This window comes from Lissotriton vulgaris, chromosome 3_1 (assembly GCF_964263255.1).
Source record: "Lissotriton vulgaris chromosome 3_1, aLisVul1.2, whole genome shotgun sequence".
NCBI classification, from domain to species: Eukaryota; Metazoa; Chordata; class Amphibia; order Caudata; family Salamandridae; genus Lissotriton; species Lissotriton vulgaris.
In genome coordinates this window covers 1,837,313,401-1,837,337,249 of record NC_141689.1, presented here as the reverse complement: position 1 = coordinate 1,837,337,249, position 23,849 = coordinate 1,837,313,401, and the positions used below count along the sequence as shown (strand labels likewise).

The 23,849-nt window shown below is 48.1% G+C and overlaps 1 protein-coding gene across 1 annotated transcript in view; it reads left to right on the top strand.

Annotated features, from left to right (window-relative positions):
• Positions 1-23,849, top strand: part of LRBA (LPS responsive beige-like anchor protein) — a 2,444,222-nt gene that overhangs the window by 2,166,239 nt on the left and 254,134 nt on the right. The window contains exon 51 of the mRNA XM_086962285.1: positions 6,759-6,821. Coding sequence (XP_086818411.1) covers positions 6,759-6,821 — 63 coding nt within the window. The remainder of the gene's footprint in view (positions 1-6,758; positions 6,822-23,849) is intronic.

Genomic DNA, 23,849 nt, shown 5'->3' with positions numbered 1-23,849 from the left:
CTGCGCCATAGTGGAGTCTCGCTTTCGTTTCTTCTGCTTTTTAGCATAATCCATGGCCGCTTTCGGAGACGTGAAAATTTTATTATCCGACGGTGCTCCAATCCGCAGACTAGCTGGGTACAACATGGCATGGTATGCCTTCTGCTCGAAGAAGTTGCTTCACCCCATTGAATTCCTTCCGCGCTGCTTGCACTGCCATCGTGAAATCGGGGAAAAACTCCAATTTGCTGCCTTGATACTCTAAGGTACCCTTCTCTCGTGCCAAGCGTAGAAGCACGTCCCTGTCTTTATAATTGACTATGCGGGCAATGATGGGGCGAGGTGGCGCACCAGGCACTGGTAGTTTCGCTAAGGAGCAATGCGCACGTTCAACTATAAATACTCGAGAAAGTTGCTCAGTCCCAAATATTTCAACAAATAATCGTTCCATAAAGTCTTCCATTTTGCCAACATTTCTGGATTCCGGCAGCCCCGTAACGCGGATGTTATTGCGTTGGGACCGCCCTTCCAATTCCTCATTTTTAGCCTGAATGACCGCCAATACCCACTCCATATTGAAGACTTTATTAGTTACCGTGGCTAGACCATCCTCCGTGGCTGAAACCCTCTGTTCCACTTCACCCATCCTCTCATTCTGTCTGTCAAACTGCGTGGCCATGTGATCAAGTCTGTGATTAACGGCCTCCATGGTGCCCTCGATGGATTGCAATGTTTTCTGCATAGCCATGAGCGTGACCTCTAAATTCGGCGTCCCCCCCGTCCCCCCCCCCCCCCCCCCCCCCCGAAGCCCCGGTCGGCTCGGCGTCCGAGGGAGCCTGTGTAGATGATATCGCAGTTTTTCTTGTTTCAAAGTTTGTTTTGGGTTGATTCCTCTCTGGCCTGCCCATGCTGCCACCGGTCTAGTATAGCCAATGCAACTTCGTCTAGGCCCCTCAGCGACGGTCGAGACGAAAGTGGAATGTTAATGCCAAACAGTAATCAGTGAACACCACGTGCAGAAACTTATAATGGTATCAGGAACCAAAGGATGCAAGCAGATCCAGTTCCCTATTGCAGCAAATCTTCAATCACCTCACGATCACTGCCACCAGCTAGCAACAGCAAGCAGGGCTAGGCTCCAGGCCCACCACCGGACTCCCTTCCTCGGGCAATGGACAGATATTGAGCCCCACGACGGCTCCGGTATACAGCTGGTTTCAAATGCCCCAGGCTCCACGGGGGCCACCGCTACCCTGCCGCCTCCAGTCGATCGCACCAGTCCGCACCCCACCCCCGCCGGCAGCAGATCGCGCGGAGCAGCCCAGTCCGGCCTAGCGCCGCCTCCCCAGCCCCGACCTCTCCTAGGCCGCTACCCCACTCACCGCCACCAGCACAGGCGGGCGCCTGCCCGGCCCCGACCAGTCAATGCAGCCACGGGTCACCCAGCCGTCACACGCCTCCGGAGTCTTCACCGGCTCCAGTTCAGTACGGTCCACTGTGCCTCCGTTTCACTGGGCCATAACTTCTCTCGCTGTCGGGTCGCCCCACATCCGCCAGGCTCCATCCAAGTCAGCAGCAGCAGATCGGCCCCGGGCTCCACGAGGCAAAGATCCCGGCAGGAGAACCACGCACCAGCACACGCCTCAAAAGGGGGTTCGGTGTCAGGAAACCGCCTCAATCAGTGCCGCATGTTATTAGGCACGCGTGGTCATCAAATTATCGGGTGGCAAAGGCAGGATGTGTCGGATAATAAAAGGATTTTTGCTCCTTCTGGCAGAGCCTCACATGAGTGCGGCCATCTTGCCGTGCGCCCTCTAGCGCCCCCAAGAATATTTCCAAGTTAAAAACAAAAGTGTTTATTTAGTGAGTGAGTGGTGAGGTGTGGCGTGCAGGCTTGGGGGGAATGGAAAGTAAAAGAGAGAATGAAAGCTCATATGGGGGAGGTACCGCTGTCGGCAGCGCCAGGAAAACCCAGCGGTAGAGTTCTCGTGTTAAAGGCAAGAAAACACAGGCACGGAGACAGCCTGGTGAGCTGAATGCGTGTGGCAGCAGAGGCAGCGAGCGCACAAAGTGTCTGGTGGCAAATGGAAGCTGTGCGCAATGCGCGTGGTTGTGCTCACATGCACTGTACCCGATCCGCACTTTGGGTGCAATTTTGAAAGCCCTTACTTTAATCTCGCCAAAGCATCCCTAATGGGATGGCTTCAGCGAGACCTAAAAAGGGCTGTGCTCGCTGCCCAGTTTATCACTTTAAACTGTAAGATAAGAGATCATTTAACAAGGAAACCAAGCATCGTTGCCATTTTCCCAGGTCCAAGCATGATGTGCTTCTCCAGACCAGGTTTTTTTCTTTGAATTCTGGGACGTGTAATCCTGTTTTACAATAGAAAAAGCAAGACTACAAATACCAGAACTCAAAGAACAAACCTGGTCTGGAGAAGAACATCACACCTGGACCTGGGAAACTTGGCAGGACAGGCCAATCAGATCCGACTAAAATGGTGGGGAGTGTTCCACAAGGTTATTTGAGCATTAAAAGAAACAAAAATAGAATTGTGAATAGGTATGAATTTGCAGAATGAGGGATGAATTTGTGGAGTAGAACAAAGGTTAAAAGGTGACTTTACAAAGTACCAAGAGATGAAAATGTTGGGGGTGCAAGAACATGAATACACTCGAACAGTACAGAGCAAACACATTGGAGAAGAGATCAAAAGGGCATCCAGTCAAGAGAAGAAAAAAACACGATGGGTAATTGGAAGGGGTTGAAACAGAAAATGAACAGATGCTCATCATACTGATTGAAACAAGGCGAAATAATAGATAGAGTGTTGGAAGAACGGTTGGGAGAAAAATAAATGAGGTAACGCTAAAGCATTCACTGGTATAAAAGTGGAGAAAGGTGCAGAGTAATAGTAGATAAGAGGCAGAGAAAGAGAGATGGAGCAAAATGACATCTAGTTTTCGACCAGGAGGAAGGCAGCCATATGGAGAATTTGTCAGAATGAAGTAAATGTCAGTCGGAGAAATGCTAAAGCAAATGGAAGCGGAATATAACCAACACTAGATGGCAGGTGAGCAATTTGATATAGCGTTGTAAAGATTAAAAGCAAAGTAAATTCCGGCATACGGCTGAACGGAGGCAAGTACATAAATATATAAATAAAATGAATTACATTGCGCACGCTGCATCGCCATTTGGCATTCCAGCATGCGCAATGTAATTTGTTTCATTCATTTATTTATTTATGTACTTACCTAGGTTCGGCCGTATGCCGGAGTTTACTAAAATCCAGCCTGCCCCGCCCCCGTCCAACCACCCCGTAGCACCCCCTCCAGGAGCCGCTACTGGCGGTAGGATTCCTTAGTATTAGATTAATGAGATAGGTGGGCAGCACCCCGCGATTCCCCTATCCATATAGAGAATCTCTCTACCTTCACTTCATGGATATGTGGAAGTAAGGTATAGATAAATGAAACTAGTCAGCAAAAAAGGAAGGAGATTAGAGGGTTAATCTTTAGGATTATACTTATGAAGGCATACTTGAAATTCAGGTTTGAAGATGCAGACACATTTTCCTTTGTTGTGTTAATTCTTCACTATTTGTTAATTAACTAGTCCAGCACCTCAAATATCCAAAAGTACAAGTGAATGGATTGAAGTCAAATAAAGATTCAAAGTAATAAAAATATCCCCAATAACGAGTGCTGGCGGAACCCCATTGCTTTCAGTGCAGCTGCTATTGGCATGTTGTTTACCTTGCTTTTGAAAAAACAAAAGTGGCCAGTCCAAGAAACAAGCATGAAAGAAGAGCTGTTGAGCAACTTGAATTCAACACCCATCACCAAGAAGTGGAGATCGTGCAAGTGCTCTTATTTGGTGCAGTGGTGAATCTTTTCTAAAACCCTCTGTGCACGTGGAGTCTTATTGCAAGTGTCTCTCCTAGATACTGGACAGTATAGTGTGGATTATAAACGATAGTGCTAACATCTAGGAACCAGAGCCAAGAAGCCTTTGCACGTTACATAGGGCTCAACTTCAAAAACAGCAGGGAAGGATGACTTGTGGGCGCGCTGTTGCTTAGATAATCTCCATGACCGTGCCATACCCTTTTATCGCTGTGGTAGGGCACACTGTTAGCCTCAAAGTCTATTAGGCAATGTGTCCCAGGGATGAGATTACGTTCCTAGAAATCAATTACCATGAAAGCTCTGAAATAATACAATAAGTAAAAAAAAAACGGAAAATAGACCAACTCTGCATTTCATAGAAAATCAGGCAGAATTCCTAGTAGAGACCCAAAATATCCTTGCTCACAAATTCAGTAGTTGTTATAGCCAATTGTAGCTTAAGAAAATATTGCAACTGTTAAGTCAGCACGATACAAGAATATAATAACGAATCATAATTTATAATTTAAAAGTCACTTAACCCTCTAATAATCATCTAAACACTAACCCACTACATGAATTTTAATTCACCCCTTCTGACCTAATGCCACCCGGAGATACCAGAGCAAACTAGTTACATAAACAGAAAACAATAGTGAATTAATACAATACAGTTTACAAGCAGGAAGAGCCTTAATAGCAATAATAAGACTTCCTTCATATGTCATATGAAATAAACAATGCAAATTTTGCTGCATGCGGTATCGAGATAGAAAATATAGACACAGAATGAACATCATGATTCAGCAGCTATTTTTACAAAGATGGAGCTGAAGTCTAATTGGGGATTAGTTAGCATAAGCCACTAAAACACTTCGTCATTTTGATTTAACTGTAATAGCTCTGTCCCAGTAAACGTGTGAATTCAATGTATAGAGTGGAAAAAAAGCACAAAGTGTTTGATGTGAAAAACGCCCACAACTTCAGCAACTGAGGGTGATTTTTAACTTTTGCCTAGGAAATGGCCATGTTCAAGATGACCGTGGCAGATACAAACATGAATGTTCTGATAGAAAATGTAAGTTTGTTGGACTTGGAGTTGTCAGTAGCAGACCTGACTCAGAAACCGTCAAAGCAGCTTGTGGAATCATAGATATTGAAGCACAGAAAAAATAACTGTTTAACAAAATACAAGACAACAATATCAGACGCAGAAAAAAATAACCTTAAAGTCGAATGGACTTTTGATATGAGGCCTGAAATCTTTAAGAATATGTGAAGCAGCTAAAAGAGGAGCTACTTCAAGGCACACGTGCACACGAAATGATGTTTAATGGAACATATTCTGCATTCTCCTCATAGCAGATGAAAGCAGGCCTCGCATAAAATACTGTAATGAAATTGTATTTCTATAATGTTAGAGGAAACATTAAAGAAAGCAATGAAATGACCAGTTATAGCCTTTAAAATCTGAATTACGGTGTAGAGTACCTGAGGGTAGGCTCTTTCAAACTGCTCTTTATGGGACACCTGCATTAAGAAGATGATGCTTAATAGTATATATAGTGATGGGACTGTGAGAATGTTTCACGGGGAAAGGCTAGGCGGACATGGAGGACTACTAAGTAGGTTCTTCATTTTCCGATTAGGGCGTTCTTCCTTCATTATGGACACTTGTTCAAAAGGGCAGTAAATATACAACATTCATTCTGTAATACGGGGTTCCCAGAGACACCCAAGAATGACAAACTTTATTAGGAATTACATTTTGTTTTTCTTTGTGCATTCTATACCCTTTGAGGTCGAGGGGTGAGACAAGCTCACCTTGTTTGGGACGTGTCTAGTGTAAAGATACGTACTCTAACCTTTCAAGAACTGAATTAACCAGTGCAGAGCAGCAGAACGCTGTTTCCTTGATTGGAAAGCCAAGAGGGTAAACCTCATTATTGTATTTTATTGAAAATATACCAACTTCTGCAAACTTGAATCCAGCGATTCCTCATTTTCTTCCAGGAGCAGGGGTTGACCATTCTAATTGGCTGCAACTCCTAGAGTGTGACCAGACACAAAAGAGTTAAGTGTGCAAGACCACAATTGGGTGATGCTGGTCAAAACAGTTCCTCCAATCTTGAATGTGCATACACATAGGCTGAAAGCCAATACTAGTCGATGTACAGTATTAAAAATACACATCGGCTCACCACTCCCATTTTACAGTTGAACCCGCATTCACCTCTGGAACTTGTATATTTTAAGGAAACCTAAAACCTTGGTTGTACATTCAATTGATGGTCCTTATTCTAACCGGTGACAGTCACTGGTGTGGCCCATTTCCTGCATAGCTACAAGTTCTCAGCTTCTCGCGCCTGGAGCGCTGTCACATGGTCACATAGGGTATTGTGGTTATAAGCTCATCTTTTTGTATTCATGTCCTTGTTTTGTTGGTTGGGGAGCTGGGGAGAGGAGAAGGGTTCGGTCTGCTTTTCTGCATTGTAAATGTTTAATCCTCCGAGTCTTAGTCATGTGGATAAGTAGCAAAGCCGTGTACGCAGCCAGCAGATGGCTGGTTGTCAAAGTCTATTTCCAGCTTTCTCCACCACGTCATTTTGTGGCAGTGGAGCTGCCATTGAGACATCTGCCGCAGCTCATGGCTCGGGGCCGAAATAGCTGTCGATGGCACATGTGCTTTACAGAGCTTCTGAAATGCATTATCCTATACAGACCTACAAACAGTACTTAGTTGCTTTGCTCTCGTTTTTTATAAGCTTAACAATAGAGAAAAAGGTACTTGGATACATATTAAAGACATGCCTAACGTTTGATCTGTATGTTTTGAAGGTTATTGCCTATAGTGATTGATTTTTCTTTCTTATTTTCTGACATTTCAGCCCATCAAGGTGCTGTGCAGGACCAGCCGTACCAGCTGCCAGTGGAAATCGACCCCCTCATAGGTCTGTCACTTCCGCCTGTCTTTGCGATTCATTAGCCCCTGTACGGTGGCCCTGAAGTGCAGATTGCTGTTGTTTTTCACTTGCCGGGTTGCCGGGAATGGAATTCTGCAGATAAACCATTTGCATGCAAATTGGAATGCAATGAGCTGTGGCTATGCTGGTATTTCATCAACTCCCCCTCGTTGGTTTTCCTAATTTGAACAGGCCGAGGACGCGTGTCACTGAAAATTAATATGGATGCTGTAATAATGTGTGATCGAGACTTGTGCATGAAGTACTGTCAGGATAATATTGGGCCTTTTCATCACTCAGACTTGTTGATGAGCAGGAGTCGGGCGGGCTATGATGAATCGGTGCCCTGGTAATGCGGCGCAGCGTCTTTTTGCTAGGGACATTTTCATAATAACACTGGGAGTCTGTGCAATGCAGCGTGGTGGAAAACCAAGGCTCGGCGCCAGGGTTTCATCATTAACAAGATCAATCCTTGCTTCCTGGGCCTGCTGTTCAGGCAGAAGAGTTTAATGTGCAATCTCAAAAAGCTCTCGAGTTAAGATGTATACGACTGGTACTTTTTGTGCAGCAGGATGTTCGTGTATTGCTTGTGCCGCTGTGTGTGTGTGTGTGTGTAAGGTATGTTGAGACCTTATTAGCAGACATAACTGTAGCATCCCTTTATCTTTTGTTTTTTTTTAAGTTAGGGAGCTGTCAAGCGATTGAGAAGATGGGTAGGCTGAGTAAACCGATGTGCATAGGGGATGCTGTACTTGTTCAGACATCACACTCTATATTTTGCTCCTTTAAAAATACATTCTGCCTCAAATTACTACAAACCCACACCTCAACTCATCTCATATTTTTCAAAACCAAGTTTATTGAGCATAGGAGTATCAAGAATGTGGTATCTCCACACACCAAGATCACCACAACAGTATCAATGTAACGATGACATAGACAGGAAAGGATGAAGCAAATGCCAAATAAGCTCAGTTTTAGAAACGCCCCAGCAACCTACTCTAACCCCCAACTACACCCCCCCCCGTACCCAACACTCCCCCCCACCACACGTGTACAAGAAGAGCAACAAAAAAGGAAATGCACAAAGAATAAGCAGGTATAGCGCAACCAGGGCTCTGCCGCTTCAGGCCAGAAGTGCCACTGTGATCAAATGTCCTCCTCCTGCTCCGCCGGGGGGTCCAAGGACAGGCCACGGTAGTCGGCCCACCGCTTCCAGATCTTGAAATGTTTGCGCGGGCAGCCCCGCGCCTCAAAGACCGGCTTTTCCAGGCCCATGAAATAATCTAGCCCAGCCTTCCATGCAGACAGGGGGGGGGCCCTCACAGATTTCCATGCCCGAGCCAGGTCTCGTTTGGCCACAACCAGCCCCAGGAGCAACAGGTGACGCTTATATACGTTGCCCCCAACCCCTTCCATAATATGCAGCAGGCCCAGCCGGTGGATACGAGGAAGATCCCAACCCAGGACCTCAGCCAGGCAACTCCACACGCCCCTCCAGAATCCAGTCAGGCGACCACACGACCACACCGTATGCATCAGGGAGCCAGGCACTTCCCCACAGCGCAGGCATTCCGGTGACGCAATCAAGCCAGCCTTCCACAGACGCTCACGCGAATAATAAGCACGGTGCAAGTATTTGAATTGAATCAGGCGGAGCCGAACCGCAACGGCGGTGCCGCGCGGGGATTCCAGCGCCTCCCTCCAATCGTCCTCATCAAGGGCGCCCACGTCCACCTCCCACGCCTCCCGAAGGGAGCGGAGAGTGGAGGAGCAGTGGATAACAAGTGTCTGATAAATCCTAGAGACTTTCTTGTCTCCCAAGTCTCCCATAAACACGTTTGCCTCAATCGGGCTGAACTCCGGCAGGGAGTCGAGGCCGGCAATGCTCGGGGCGAGGGCATGCCGCAGCTGGAGGTAGCGGAAGAACTGGGACTGAGGCATCTGGAACTCCGCGCGGAGTTCCTCGAAGGACTTGAGGGTGGTGCCGGACATGACCTGGCCCAGTTGTGTAACTCCAATAGCCTCCCATCCCTCAAACCCGGCTAGGGCCGCCTGTTCCGGAAGCAGGCCATTGTGCCACAGCGGCGTTTCAGCTGTTAATTTGCCCCACCAACCCATGCGGCGCAAGGATTGCCGCCACACCGCAAATACCACTTTAGTGACCGACGGCAATCCACGGCGTATGCGAGCCGAATAAAGAATAGTGTGAAGCGTGCGATCACCCATGAGCAGTCGTTCCAGGGCATAGGCCGGATCACCCCTGTCTCCATGCCACCATTCATTGAGGACAAGTAAGTGAGACGCTTGGTAATAGGAGAGGAGGTCTGAGGTGGCCAAGCCACCACAGTATGTAGATAGAAAGCACGTCTTCAAGGCCACCCTGGCTGCACCACCATCCCACAGGAAGCAGCCCAGCACAGAGTTAACCTGGCGGAACCACTCCATGCCAATGGGGTGTGGGAAGTTTTGGAGTTGGTATAGAATCCTCGGCAGTGCCACCATCTTAAAGATGGCCGACCTCCCAAAGATTGTGAGTGGCATTCTGGACCAAGTTTTAACATCTGTCTGGACCCGTTCCCACACCGGCAAGACACTACGTGCCCAGGCCACTGCCCGCGAGTCCGAGAGAAAGACGCCCAGATATTTTAGGCCATCTGTCGCCACACGCAGTTCGGCGGCCCATGGGTCGGCAACCACTCCGCCACCCAAAATCCATAGGGTCGATTTGTTCAGATTAAGGTGGAGCCCTGAGACCCCGCCAAACCCCCGCATGATCTCCAAAACCCGGGGACCCGAGCGCCGCAGATCCGTAAGGAATAGAGGACGTCATCCGCATACAGTGCAACCCTATCCGCCAGGTCATCGTTCCAGACAAAGCCGCGTAGTTGGGCATCCGTTCGTATCCGCGACGCCAGGGGCTCCATGGCGAGGGCAAATAGGTAGGGGGATAGCGGGCAACCCTGTCGAGTGCCACGACCGATGCGGAAGCGCCCAGAGACCGCGCCGGCCACGCGGACCGAAGCCGTAACATTAGTGTAGAGGAGACGAATATACGACAGGAAGACAGGCCCTAGATTAAGGCGGGCTAACAAGGTGAACAGATATGCCCAACTCACGGAATCGAAGGCTCGGTCCATGTCCGCGAGAAGGAGTGCTGCCTGTTCATCCCTAGCACCCATGGCGTCAACCGCCGCCTGCGCCCGTCGGATATTATGCCGGGTGGCCCTGTGCGGCATGAATCCGGCCTGGTCAGGGTGGACCAGGTCAGCAATGTGAGGCAAAAGGCGGTTCGCTAGGGCCTTCGCCAAGATCTTGGCCTCGATGTTGAGAAGGGAGATCGGCCTGTAAGAGTCGTGCCGGTTCGGCGCCCTGCCCGGCTTCAAGAATACCACTATTTCGGCATGACGCCAGTCTGGTGGCAACTCGCCCCGAGCCTGTGCCGCCTCCAGGGCGCTGCGAAAGTGGGGTCCCAGCTGGACGTGGAACTTTTTGTAAAATTCACTAGGATAACCGCTCGGGCCGGGCGCCTTGCCAGTGTTTAATTGACCAAGGGCCTCCCCGAGTTCCTCAGACGTAAGCGGGGCCTCCAAGGCGGTTCTGGTCTCGTCAGGGACTGCCTGCGGGGGCAGGTCATCCAGGTACGAGGCAATCTCGTCCACCATCAAAGGATCACGAGGAGCGTATTGCGCCTCGTAATAACGGGCAAAGCTAGCCGCCAGCAAATCTGGGTCGGTCATGACCGAGCCGTCGTCCGCCGTGAGACCAGGCAGCACTAGGGGCTGGAAAGTCGCCTGGCACAGCCTATGCAACATGGTGCAGGACTTGTCGCCCCACTGGTATACCCTGCTGCGCGTGGCGAGCCACGCTTGTCGGGCCTCCTCGTACAGGACTGAGGCATACATCTGTTGGGCCTGCAGGAGCTGTCTCACAACGCCCTCATCACCCCCGAGCCGACCACGCTGCTCCAACTCCTCAACGCGGGCCGCGGCGGTCACAATGGCCTCCCGATGTTGTCGCCGAGCTGCCACACACCAAGCTATATCAACGCCCCGGAGCGTAGGCTTCAGCGCCTCCCACACGACCAGTGCGTCGACATCCCCCACCAAATTCTCGCGCCAGAAGTGGTCGATCGCCTCGCGTAAATGGTTCACATACTCCGGCCGCTGCAGCTGCCAGGAGGACATACGCCAGCGAAAAGGTTGTCGTTTAGAGGGGAGGGTCACGGTAGCCAGGACAGGGGAATGATCCGAGAGGCCTCTGGGGAGTATCGCGGCATCCCTGACGCGACTCAGGCAGGCACCCGGCACAAACAAATAATCTAGTCTCGAGAAGGACCCATGCACCGCTGACACATACGTGAATGCACGCACCGCAGGGTGAAAATGCCGCCATACATCAATCCAGCCCAGACCACTCACAGTCGCACACAATCTGGTGGGAGCAGCCGCGGGGGGGGGTCAGACACAACAGGAGCTCGTCTCAGGCGATCCAGGCCCACATCCATAACCTCGTTCCAATCGCCCCCCACCATGGTCAGAACCTCCGGAATCTCGTCCCACAGCGCGAACAGCCGCTCGGACAAGGCCCACTGCGAGGGGGGAGGGGCGTACACACTACCAAAAACCACTGGCTCGGAGCCCAGCAGGCCCTTGATAAAGACATACCGGCCGTGAGGATCAATCCATTGTTTCTCGTGAACATAAGCCACCCTAGGGTGTACCAGTATGGCCACCCCCCGCGACCCCCTCGTGAAGCCCGCATGATAAACCTGTTGATATCCAAACCTCTGGAGGCTAGGGGCCTTAGAACCCAGCATGTGAGTCTCCTGGAGCAGGAGCACATCCACCATCTCCCTCTTCCCCCATCGCAGCACAGCCCCACGCTTGATTTTATCCAGGATACCCCTCACATTCCATGTCACAACCCGCAGGGTCTTTTGAGGAGACATGGTCACAGTATCAGCCATTATCATCACAAAGTCTAGAATCCGGCCCTCCGTCCCACCCTGGCGCAACCCGCAAATCAACAAAAATCAAAGCCTCAGACACGTGTGGTCCCACCCCCCCCGCCCATACACTCAGCAACCCCCCAACCCAGAACCCCCCCAACATTTGCAACACAAGAGCCTCCCCCCACACCCCACACCCACCACCCCAATACCTCAAAGAACTGTGAAGTATCTGTCGCGGCATGGAGAGACCCGGGTCCAAAACAGAGGACCCAGGGCCCGCCATACCAATGGATCCTAATAACCCAACCATGACACACACACCACCCCCCCAACAACACTCACATCCGTGAGGGTCTGAGGCCCACAAACGGTACCCCCCGAGCCCCACTGTGTCCCCATGAAAAACAACTGGAGTCCTCACATGCGAACCGACCGGCATGCAAAAGACAGAATAGAACAGTCTCACCAGCCAAATTAGGGCAATTCAGTGTTCAGCAAAAAGAGTCTAGTCCCAGCAATGTTCAGCTGCCCGCATCGGAGTGCTCCGAGTCCCTGGCACCACCCGACTGCGATGCACTGGCGGAGGCCGACCTCTTCTTAGAGCGAGACCTCCGATTGCGGCCCTTCCTGTTCGGGCGATCCGTCCGCTCCGGCGACAATCCCTGGGACCTGCCCGGGTCCAGTCCCGGCTGGGGGTGCGGCCTGAGTCGCACCGCTTCGTCGGTCCAGCGGAACACCTCCTCCGGTGAATCAAAGAAATGGGACCGGGACTGATACACCACCCGCAGGCGGGCTGGATACAGGAGAGAGTATTGGAGCTTGAGGCCCCTCAGCTTAGCCTTAGCGTCCATGAAGGATTGTCTCTGCTGCTGCACCATCTTCGTGTAGTCCGGGAAAATCATGATGGTATGATTCTCGAAGGCGAGCGAGCCCTTGTTCCTCGCCTCCCGCAGGATAACATCCCGGTCATGGTAATTTAGCAGCCGGGCGATGACTGGCCGTGGGCGCTCACCCTCCGGCGGCCGCTGGGTTAGAGCCCTGTGGGCCCTCTCAATCACGAAGCACGTGGACAGTGCCCCTTCGGGGAGCCACCTCTCCAGCCACTGGGTCAAGAACCGCTCCATGTCGTCCTTCTCGCACCGCTCCGGAAAGCCAATGAAGCGGAGGTTGTTCCTCCGTGCGCGCCCTTCGGCATCCTCCACGCGGGCCGCCAGTGTCTTTTGAACTCTCTCCACCTCCGCCAATCAATTCTTTAGGGCGCCAATGTCAGCCTCGGTCGCTGTGATGCGGGACTCAGCCCCGGTGATCCGCTCCACCGCGTTGCGGAGGTCCTGGCGCAGGAGCGTGACATCCGCCCCGACCGCCCCAATTTTGGCATCAAGCATGTCCCGGGACTGGGTGATGGCCGGCAGTATAGCTGCATTGTCCGGTCCAGGGCCACCGCTGCCACCGGCCGCCCCAGAGCCGCCACTCGGCCCGGTGAATTTGTCGATGGGGCCATGTTTAGGCGGGCCACCTCCTCTATCCCTGGTCATGGCACACGCCGGGCAGGGCGGACACCACCCCGGAACCGTCGGGCACTGTCGCAAGTCTTGGATGGAACTGCAGCAATGAAGTCTCAAAGGAGAAGGCGGGCCGGCCGGCACAGATCCGGTGTCGCAAAAATCGAGGTCCCGGCTTCACCCAAGTGGGACAGGCCTCACCCACACTCGTCGCCACGAGCGGCCGTCCGAAGCTCAGAAATAAGCTGTGGCTCCGTGGCTCCGTGATCCGTGGGCAGCCGTAGCCAGCGGGCCGAGCCAAGAGCGGTGTAGCGGATGCCACCACCGTCTGCCAGTCTGTCACCGGCCGCCTCGGAGCTCAAGGACCCCAGTCTCCAGCCGGTCACGAGGCCTCGCAGTGTCGTCGCCTCTCTCTGGTCACACAGGGGAAGAGTCGTCCTCCTGAGGAGTAGGAGCTAGTGGCGCCGTCCTGATCTCCAGGCGATCGTAGCTGTAAAGTGGAGCCAAGGGCGGCGCAGTGGATGCCACCCACACCCGCCAGATCGCAACCGCCACCAGGCGTCGCGAAACTCGAGGACCCCGGTCTCCGGCCGGTCACCAGGCCGCACGTCGCTGTCGCCTCCCTGCGATCATAGGAAGGGAAGAAATGCAGGATCGACACACCAAAGTAGACAGGAGACTTCGCCGGATCGATGCCAACCACTGGGTATCAACAGCGGGCTCGGGGGCCAGGATAAATGAACGGATTAAGTCCGGGCCGGCGGGAGCTCTACAAGGCTGCGACCGCCATCTTCGCCCGCCAAGCCACGCCCCCCTCATCTCATATTTTTAACCCTCTGGTTTCATGCCTGCATTAATATTTCAGTGCTCATTTACTTCAACCTGCTCTTTGGGAAAGGCTTTCAATTCAAGAGCTACTATTCCAACAAAATGCCGTTCAGTGCTTTCCTGATGTCTTGAATCCAGAATGTTAACAATCTAGTTGTTAATTAGAACTCTGTAGTGACTCTGCTGCTGATTACTAGGGACTGAACTGACAGACTCTGCTGGTGTTGGAAGTACGTTTCACTCTGCATGTCAGAATGTTTTACAGAAATGGTTGAGGAAGATGTTTCATGACTCCTAGAAAACGTGGCCTCATTTGAGCTTTTTGGAGCACTAACCGTAACTTCTGTGTCCCCCTCATTTCTTCATTTACTGCTATCATCTACCTGAAATTCTTTAATTTTTACAGCCTTGATTCCATATAGATGGTGCTCAGATGTGCCACACTTTTGTCTTAAACACAGAATATTAGCTATTTAGTTGTTCATTAAAACAGTGTGGGAACTACAGTACTAAGGAGTTAACTTACAGACTGCTGCTGGTGTTGAAAGTACATATTTCAGTCTGCATGTCAGAATGTTCTTACGGACATAGATGAGAAAGATATTTAAAAAGTCATAGAAAATGTGTCCTAAATTTAGCTTTCTAGAGCCCTAATCATAATTTCTGTGACAAAACTACTTCTCTCCCTTGTTTCCACGACTTCACTGCAGATCGGGAGCACGCTTGCTCTCTTGAGTTTTCCTCACACGCCAACATTTATATGCAGTGCCATGTGTAGGAAAGTAGGATCTGCTTTCATGGTTACCCCCACTTTTTGCCTGGTGTCAGTGTGTTTTTGACCTAGTCTGCAGGGATCCTGCTAAACAGGACCCCAGCAACCATGCTTTCTCCCCATAATTGACATGGTAAGTACATTAAATCCTCCACAATTGGCTACAAATTTGATGGACCTGCTGTTCGGTAGAAGTCGTTTGCTTGGAGTCAAGGCCAAATTGGCATTATAGAGATTTTAGGCAAACAAGGCTACAGCCTGCTTCTTGAGACTTCAACTACTGCCCCCTTTCAGAGATTGCCAATTTCGATGTTCTTGTGGCTTCTCAAGGGGATTCTCCTTTCGCCAATAGCAGCAATACCAATCACGGACCCGGCAGCAACCAAACCCTTTGGTCAGGCAGGTCAGAGGTAGCCAACAACCGGGTGATGCTGAACTGTTCCTGGTAAGTATTGAAGGGAGACTGGCTGTACCGAAGGTGTATATTAACACCCTTGGGCATCCATTAAGTTGGACATGTTTGCCTCACACACCCCGAAGGATGTCATGCTTCATCATCGGCGGTTGCTCCTCGTCGGGGAGACGGTGCAATCCCCGACGGGCTCACCTCAAAGAGGGGCTCTTTGGCGGAGATCTTTTTGTCCAGCTGCCTGTTGGTGAAGTCCGGGTATGTGGGCCAGGGCAATCAGTATCCTGAACTGGAAGAGTGAAGTTTAAAAAGTAGTAGAGGGTCCCGGAAAAGACTTTATTCTGGAGGTCCTACTACTACCATTAAAAGGTGTAGTTAGCTTGTTGGGTCACGGAGAGTTACGTGGCGTGTCCCAAAGCAAGACTAATGTGAAGGTCGGTCAACATGTACAGCCAGTCTCCCTTCAATACTTACCAGGAACAGTTCAGCATCCCCCGGTTGTTGTTTACGTGTTCTATACACGGGCACACGCTGATACTGGACCTTCCACCCTCCCTTGAGGTGGTAATTGGTGCCCGTTTGATCAACGGATCGTTCTCCCTCTTGTTTGATGACTAGGTCAGAGGTAGCACCAGAGGTAAGGTCTATGAACCCACTCAGCAACCTTTCTCCTTCCCAGCTGAGGCATAGTCTGCTCCCCCCAATTCCATGCAGAGCTGTAGGAGGCTGGGTTTCCTTTCTTCAGACCTAGAAGGCCATTACTTTGGACCATTGGGTTCTGCAAATTGTGTAAAGAAGTTACACCCTTCCCTTCCTTCAGGTTCTGCTCTCCATCACCCCTACTCCAGACCACCTGGACATACTACAAGACCTGGCAGCTCTCATACAGAAAGCATCACTGGCCTTCGTGTCAGACCAGGAAAAGGGTCAGGGATGGTACTCCAAGAAGGACGATGGTCTGCACTCAATTATCAACCTCCAGGAATTGAACTTCTTCCTCAAAAAGGAAAAGTTCAAGATGCCAACCCTAGCTTAAGTGTTATTGGTGTGGGAGCATGAGACTGAATGGTGTCATTCGACCTCCAGGATGCATATTTCCACATCCGTGTCCTGCTGGCAGAAGTCCTTGGAGAAGTATTTGGTTTGTGGTGTGTTCTACCCGCTGCCAATTTGCGGAACTACCCTTTGGCTTAACATCAGCACCTCAAGGCTTCACAAAGGTGATGGTTGTGGTTACTGCCCATCCTAGAAAGTCAGGCATCCAAATCTTTTCTTACATGGACTGCTGGCTAATCAGAGCTGGCTCGCCAGCGGTGCTGTTGGGCCATCTTCAGTCAGCCACGTCCCTGCAGTTTGACCTGGGCTTTTCAATCAACTAGCCCAAATCTCACCTGTGGCCCTCCCAACGACTCCAGTTCATAGAGTCACTACAAAACATCACCCTTCTACGCGCTTTTCCTCCAAATGTGGGGATCACTGACATTCACAAAAATATCCTATCCTTTCTGCAAGGTGCACGAGTTCCAGTCCTGAAGATTCTAAGACTCCGAAGTCTGCTGACTTTTTGCATTCTTCTAGTCATATTTGCATGTTGGCATATAAAAGCCCTGCAGACCTCTGGACAGGACGCCAGTCTCCGCTGCCACGGATCATTCTTTGCTTACACTGGGACTGCCTGTCCTCTAGTGCATTGTAACTCTCTCTGCTGCACTGTATTTTTGTGTTTTGTGTGATTTTGATTTCTCCTTACTACTGTATCGTATTCTGGTACTGTTTAGCCCCACTCTGTTCACCGCTCCCTCCGTTATCTTTCCAGCACTGTGCATCCTGCCACCCACTAACCCCTCCCAGGACTACTGGGTCTTGAGCTCAAAATGTCCACGGACTCGATAATTCTCGCCTCGGTGCCTACTCGAATCATGGGTTCACACTCTGCAACTCTGGGCAATAGCTTGCTTAATCCCTACTACGGCCCTACCGTGATGGGATGCCTGGTCTTCACCTTGGGGATGCCCAGTAGGGGTTATCTCACAGGGAAAGCCAGGACGGGTTCCCAAAGCAAGCGTTAAGAGACCTGTCGGTGATTTGGCGCTATATAAATCGAAATTAACATAACATAACTACTTATGGAGACCACAGTGAGGACGTGCAGCCGGCGTGTCAAACACAAGCCCGTCTGCACCTGTCTCCACTCAATGCCAGAACCCTTGGCCCAACCAACACCCAAAGGTACACTGCTGCTGAATTCAAAGTCCTCAACCCAGGACTCCCTGACAACAACTGCTGCCACACCTCCCCCTGTCCCACGGCTGGACCTTTCACCTGACAACACTGCACTTCACTGCCAGAGAGCATCCACTTCACCACCACCACAGAGGACATCACCCTGATCATGGAACACCTCAACTTCCAAATCTGAACTAACAGCAATCCCTTCATCAGAGACATCCTCGCCTACACACCCCTGGGGCCTCGCCCCAGCTTCTGCAGCGTCATTCCCGGCTTCATAGCCCGCTCACCTTAGATTCCTGAAACTACATTTTCCTTGGCGCCCTCAACTATCACCTCGACGACCGCAGTGATACTAACATCGCCAACCTCCTTGAAAGCATGAGCAACATCGGCCTCTCCCAGCTGGTCACCAACCCAACCCAAATCATAGGACACACACAACCTTATCTTCACGGCCAGCGACAGAATCCAGTACAGCCATGTCACTGAGCTCACCTAGACCGACCACGCCATCATCCACTTCACCATCTCAGGATTCCCTGGCACCACCCCAAGCCACAGCTGGAACAGGATTGCAGTAAGACAATGGACCGATGCCCTCAACACCTTGCATCCTCACACCGCTACCAATCTCGAACAGGCAGACAAGAACTTCTCTACCTGGATCACAGACTGCGCCCATGCATTCGCCCTCTGCAAACCTACCAAGTCTAAAAGATCCTCCATGCAAGCCAATTGGTACACAACAGATCTAAGAACCTCTAAGCCCACCTGCAAACAACTCAAAAGGAAATGGTGCACCAGCAGGGAGCCAGCAGAACAAACTGCTTTCAAAGCCACCCTCAACCATTACCTCCAACTCCTGAAAAAAACAAAAAGAAGCTCCCAGGTCGACACCATCAAAGCAAACTCCAACCACAGCAAGGAACTCTTCAACATTGTCAGAGAGTTCTCCAGCTCGTCAGCCACTGAAAATGTCATCACTCCTTCACGGGAACTCCACTACTCCCTGGCGGACTTCTTCAACAACAAGATATCCACCATCCACAGAAACTTCGAATCCCAACCCACCAACTTTGCCAGCCATCCCAACCCCACAAACAAAGAACAAGACCATCTGCTCACCACCTGGGACCAGCTCACTACGCAAGACACCACAGCCATCATGATTTCAGTCCACTCAGAAGCACCCTCAGTCACATGCCCTCACCACATCTTCAACCTCTGCAGGAAGACAATCAGCATCGTGCTTACCACCATCCTCAATGCATCGATCACAACAGCCGCATTCCCTGAAGATTAGAAACAGGCAGAAGTCCATCCCCAGCTCAAGAAACCATCTGCAACAGTTGGGCACTCAGGGCAAGGGCACACATCCATTACCATGCAAAGGACTTTTCTGTCCCAACAGTTATTAGCAAATTTCTCTCAGTGGGCATCTTACAAAGATGAGTAGTCAGTCAGAAATCTTGTGCCAAGCTAAACACGCTGAGCTAATTAAAATATGTAGTAAAAGAGCACTGTTTGGAAAAATAACATGCAAATTAGAGTGTCATAAGTGATATATATATTCCACAATGAAAACACACTCGCTTTTCCTGCTGTTTGGAAGACGAGCCCACCAACCTGTAATCCAAATCATTTATTCACAGAAAAACATGACACGTTTCGACCTGCTCAAAGGTCATAATCATATGTAGATGCAAGGCAGTCATGTGTTTGCCTTTTAAACTTAAAATGTGTACACACTGAGAAGGAACTTCATTCAGAGTAGGATCAGACACAATCATAGTGATGATAGCTGCACATTTCCAAAACTTAAATGCAGTGGTTCTAAGTGTAGATTTTTATAATGTACAATATCTTGATTACAAAGAACCAAGTGTTTTTTCCTGGTGGAATATGAATGTCAGCAGTGGCACCCGCTTACCGAGCTCCGACCCGGCAGGCTGGGAATCAAGAGAAAATACTTGCACTTGTTCAGTAAGTTCATTCAGGTTTTATTTTCTTAGAAAAGGCTCTTGCCAGCACTCCCACACCGACGTGTTTCGACCAACAGGTCTTGGTCACATGGCTCTCATGCGCCGAAACAATATGGCGGCATAGCAATAAACTCATTTTGCACAAAATCGGTGGTCTGTGTTGGAAGAGTGTGTTCCGGAGAGACGCGGAGTGAGGTTATATATATATATATATATATATATATATATATATATATATATAAAAATATACACACATACTTAAATATACACATACATATAATGAAAAGTGACTCCTAAATCATTCTTTACCTTCACCTTTTCATGTAAATCCCTTTCCATTTGATAATGTGGTTTTAGAACAAGCAAGTTAATACAGGGGAATGACATGCAAATAAATATCTCGAACAAGGGTGTTCAAATAAGACAAAATTAAAGAAACAACGGTCAAAATAAAGGCATCAGAAGGTTTACTCCAAGAAATACAGCAAAAATGGAAAAAAGAGAGGAAAATAGACAGGAGTTTTTCTCCTCTATGTTTGAAAAAGACCAAATACAGAAAGATGTGGAAACACAAAACACAATGGGGAAATTGGATGTGAAAGGCAAACTTCGACTTTGGGAAAAATTAAGCAAAAAGGAAATAAATAAATCTTGGGAGTTGTTGGCTCTGAATAAATATCTGGAGGTACGCAGAGTACCTAGAGGCCTTCGAATCATGCTAATGCCTAACTACCAAGATGCATCAAATGATTTATTGGAGGACTGGGGCAATTTTTTGCTGAAATCTTAACTAGGCTTAACGGAGATTCTTGTAAAACATATTGATGTGGCATTGAGTAAAATAAAGGAAGAGTTATGTGAAATGGAGAAAGATCTGGCAACACTGAAATTAAATCCGGAAATGACGAAATATAAAAATGAAATTGAAGGCCATGTACAAAAACATGAGGAAGCAGTAAGACAACGAAAGCACTCTAAATTCATTAGAGATACAGTGGACTATGCGGAAGGGCGTATATTCACCTTCGCCCGAAAATTTGACTCATTCAGAAAGAATGCTCCAGGCTATGAGAGAGCAAGTACTTCCAGCAGTGTCTCCTCGTTAACCTCCACAGGACTGTTAAGTGGAGAGGAGTCTGACAACCAAGCAGAACGGGAAAAACAGGATTTTTTAGGGGACCTGCGCCTGGTTCTTCACCAAAGGGAATGGGAACAGAGCCGTGGCGCACAAAATCAAACAAGAGGAAGGGGCAGAGGACGCTCCTGGCAAACAAAAGGAAAAAACCGCGGCGGAGAGGCAGAAGGAACAAGTGTTTCAACGGAAAAAACTGGTGCAACAACCAGAAGCATGGCCCAACGGAAGGAACGAGAATAAATACCAATCTGGATGAAAACAATTTAAATACTAACTCAAATGATATGTCAACAACAACGGAACTACAAATAGTCAACTTATCAAAAAGACAATTAACTGAATCAGAAATAAATCTCCTCAAAAAAGGCATCAATTTCTGCCCAACCAAATCTATAGATATCGCACAAACAAGGATAGATTTGTATCTTTATGTAAGGAAATTAAAACTCTCAAAATTCTTTATTGAACATCCAAAAAAAGAATGCAAAGAAAACCCAATCCCCCAATCTAACTTACAAGCAAAAGATGAAACCGCTTACCTGACATTGTTGAATCTCAATGCATTGGAGGATGAAGAAATAAGGCTCCAAGATGCTTTTGATCAAATAGGAGCAGGCCTAAGTAAAAAACACCCAACTTCAAGATTTTATCCCCAATTACCACCGGGGAATAAAATAGACCTTTTTCAAGAGGCTGTCATACACGATCTATACAAAATGAAACAACAAAGACTGAAAGATAATCTGACTAAAGAGGAAAAAGTGGCACTTCAAAATTTATCTAATGACAAAAACATAATAATAAAAATGGCCGATAAAGGCGGCAATATTGTCATTTTAGACAAACAAGCATATGTTGAAGAAGCTCACCGACAGTTAAGAGATACCTCTTACTATGAAAAATTACAAACAAATCCTACAAATAAACTGAAACAAGAGGTTGATCGTAAAATAAATCAATGGACAGCACAAAAACTAATAGATGAAGATGAAAGGAAATATTTGGTGGTGGATCATCCAACAATGGCCACAATGTATTTCCTCCCAAAAGTGCACAAAGATGCGGTGCACCCCCCGGGAAGACCTATTGTTTCCGCAAATGGATCATTGTTGGAACCAATGGCAAACTATGTGGATCACTTTTTGCAACCCTTTGTGGAAAAACTCGATTCTTACATCAAAGATACCAGCGACATGCTACGCAAAATTGAATCAATTGCATGGGATGACTCCTATTCCCTAATCACAATGGATGTGATTTCATTGTATACAACCATAGCTAATGATTTAGGGATAAATGCATGCAAGTACTTTTTACAGGAGAGAGACATTCATCTATGCAATCACAATCGCATGATAATTGAAATGTTGGAAATATGTTTGACTGGCAACATTTTTCTATTTGGAGACGAAATATATAAACAATGCAATGGAACTGCAATGGGCTTTTCTTGTAGCCCTAGCTATGCCTGCCTCACCATGGGATGGTGGGAAAGAGAAGTGGCGTGGAAGACAACGAATAAAAAATATGTGACCAAAATAGTCCAATGGACAAGATTTATTGATGATTTATTCATCATATGGAAAGGTACTTCATCGGAATTCCAGGAATATTTCAACATACTGAATACAAGTATGGAAACCATCAAATTCACTTATCAGATGAACAAAAGTGAAGCTATCTTTCTGGATCTAAGAATATACGTGAAGGACAACAAACTGGAGACCACTCTACATCGTAAATCAACATCTACAAACGCCACTCTGCAAGCTGACAGCTTCCACCAAAAATCGCTGATTGAGAGTATCCCGTATGGGGAATTTCTGCGGATACGCAGAATATGCAGCGAAGAAAATGAATGGTTGAAAAACAGCAAAGATTCAATACAAAGACTCCAAAATCGAAAATATAGTGCCAGCACTGTGGGTAATTGCTGGAAAAGAGCGAATGAAAAAGCCAGAAAAGACTGTCTAATGGTGAAACAAAAAGAAATAACGCATCCACAGGAAATAAGATTCATAACAGACTACACTCAAAATCATCAAGAAATAAACTCAATCCTGAAAAAGAATTGGAAAATCCTAAAATTAGATTGCAGCATTGGTACTTTAGTGGGGGATCACCCCACAATAACATATCGTCGTGCTACAAACTTAAAAGATCGGCTTATACAAAGTCATTTCAATCCTGAAAACAAAAACAGTGACTGGTTGAAAACAAAGGGATTTGTAAAATGCTATAATTGCAAGACGTGCCAAATAGCAAAGCCAACATCTGAGGTCCAAATGGCAAACAATAAAATGTGGAAAATTGAGAAACTAATCACATGCAAGAGCAGATATGTGGTGTACGTGGTTGAATGCCCCTGTAAGAAAAAATACATAGGGAGCACAACATGTGAATTAAAGAAAAGGATTCTTGAACATACACGTGCAACCACCAATAAAGACAAAAATAATGCCATTGCCAAACATATGGAAACAAGCCATAACGGGGACTGGAAACTACTAAAGTTCTATGGCATTGACCAAGTATCAGAGAACAAACGAGGAGGAAATCTGGAGAGAACACTACGTCAAAAAGAATCCCGACACATTTTAAACTTCAGGACTATGACCCCGTTTGGGCTGAATCAGTCCGAAGAATTATATGTGCATATCAAATAATCCAAGACTCAATAGAGACATATAAGAGTATGATAATAACAACTGCATAAATTAAAAATATGTATTAATAGGATATAATAAGATAATGCACGATGTAACACACTGAGATACCAAAAATAGTTATGTGTCGGATGGGTTTGTTGCCAATCACAGAAAAAATCCCCTAAAGTGTATGGTGTAATACATAACAGACTATGAAAATAATTTTGACTACAAGTCCCATAAGCCCAAGGGGTGTGTGGATCACATGTCAGGAAGTGATGTAATGCTTTTGGTTTTTCAAACATGTTATATGCAAGTAACTGAAAAGTATTGGTATTGCCGTGATCAAGCAGCGGCTGCTGCGAAACGCGTCGGCGCTTTGTTTTGCTGTCTGGTTTGGAGCATAACAATGGAATACCACATGAAATACATTTTGAAACTGAACATCCTTGGTGAGTGCGGCCCTCTTTGCTTTGGGAAACTAAAGCTTCTTTGGCAATATATATATATATAAAAATATACACACATACTTAAATATACACATACATATAATG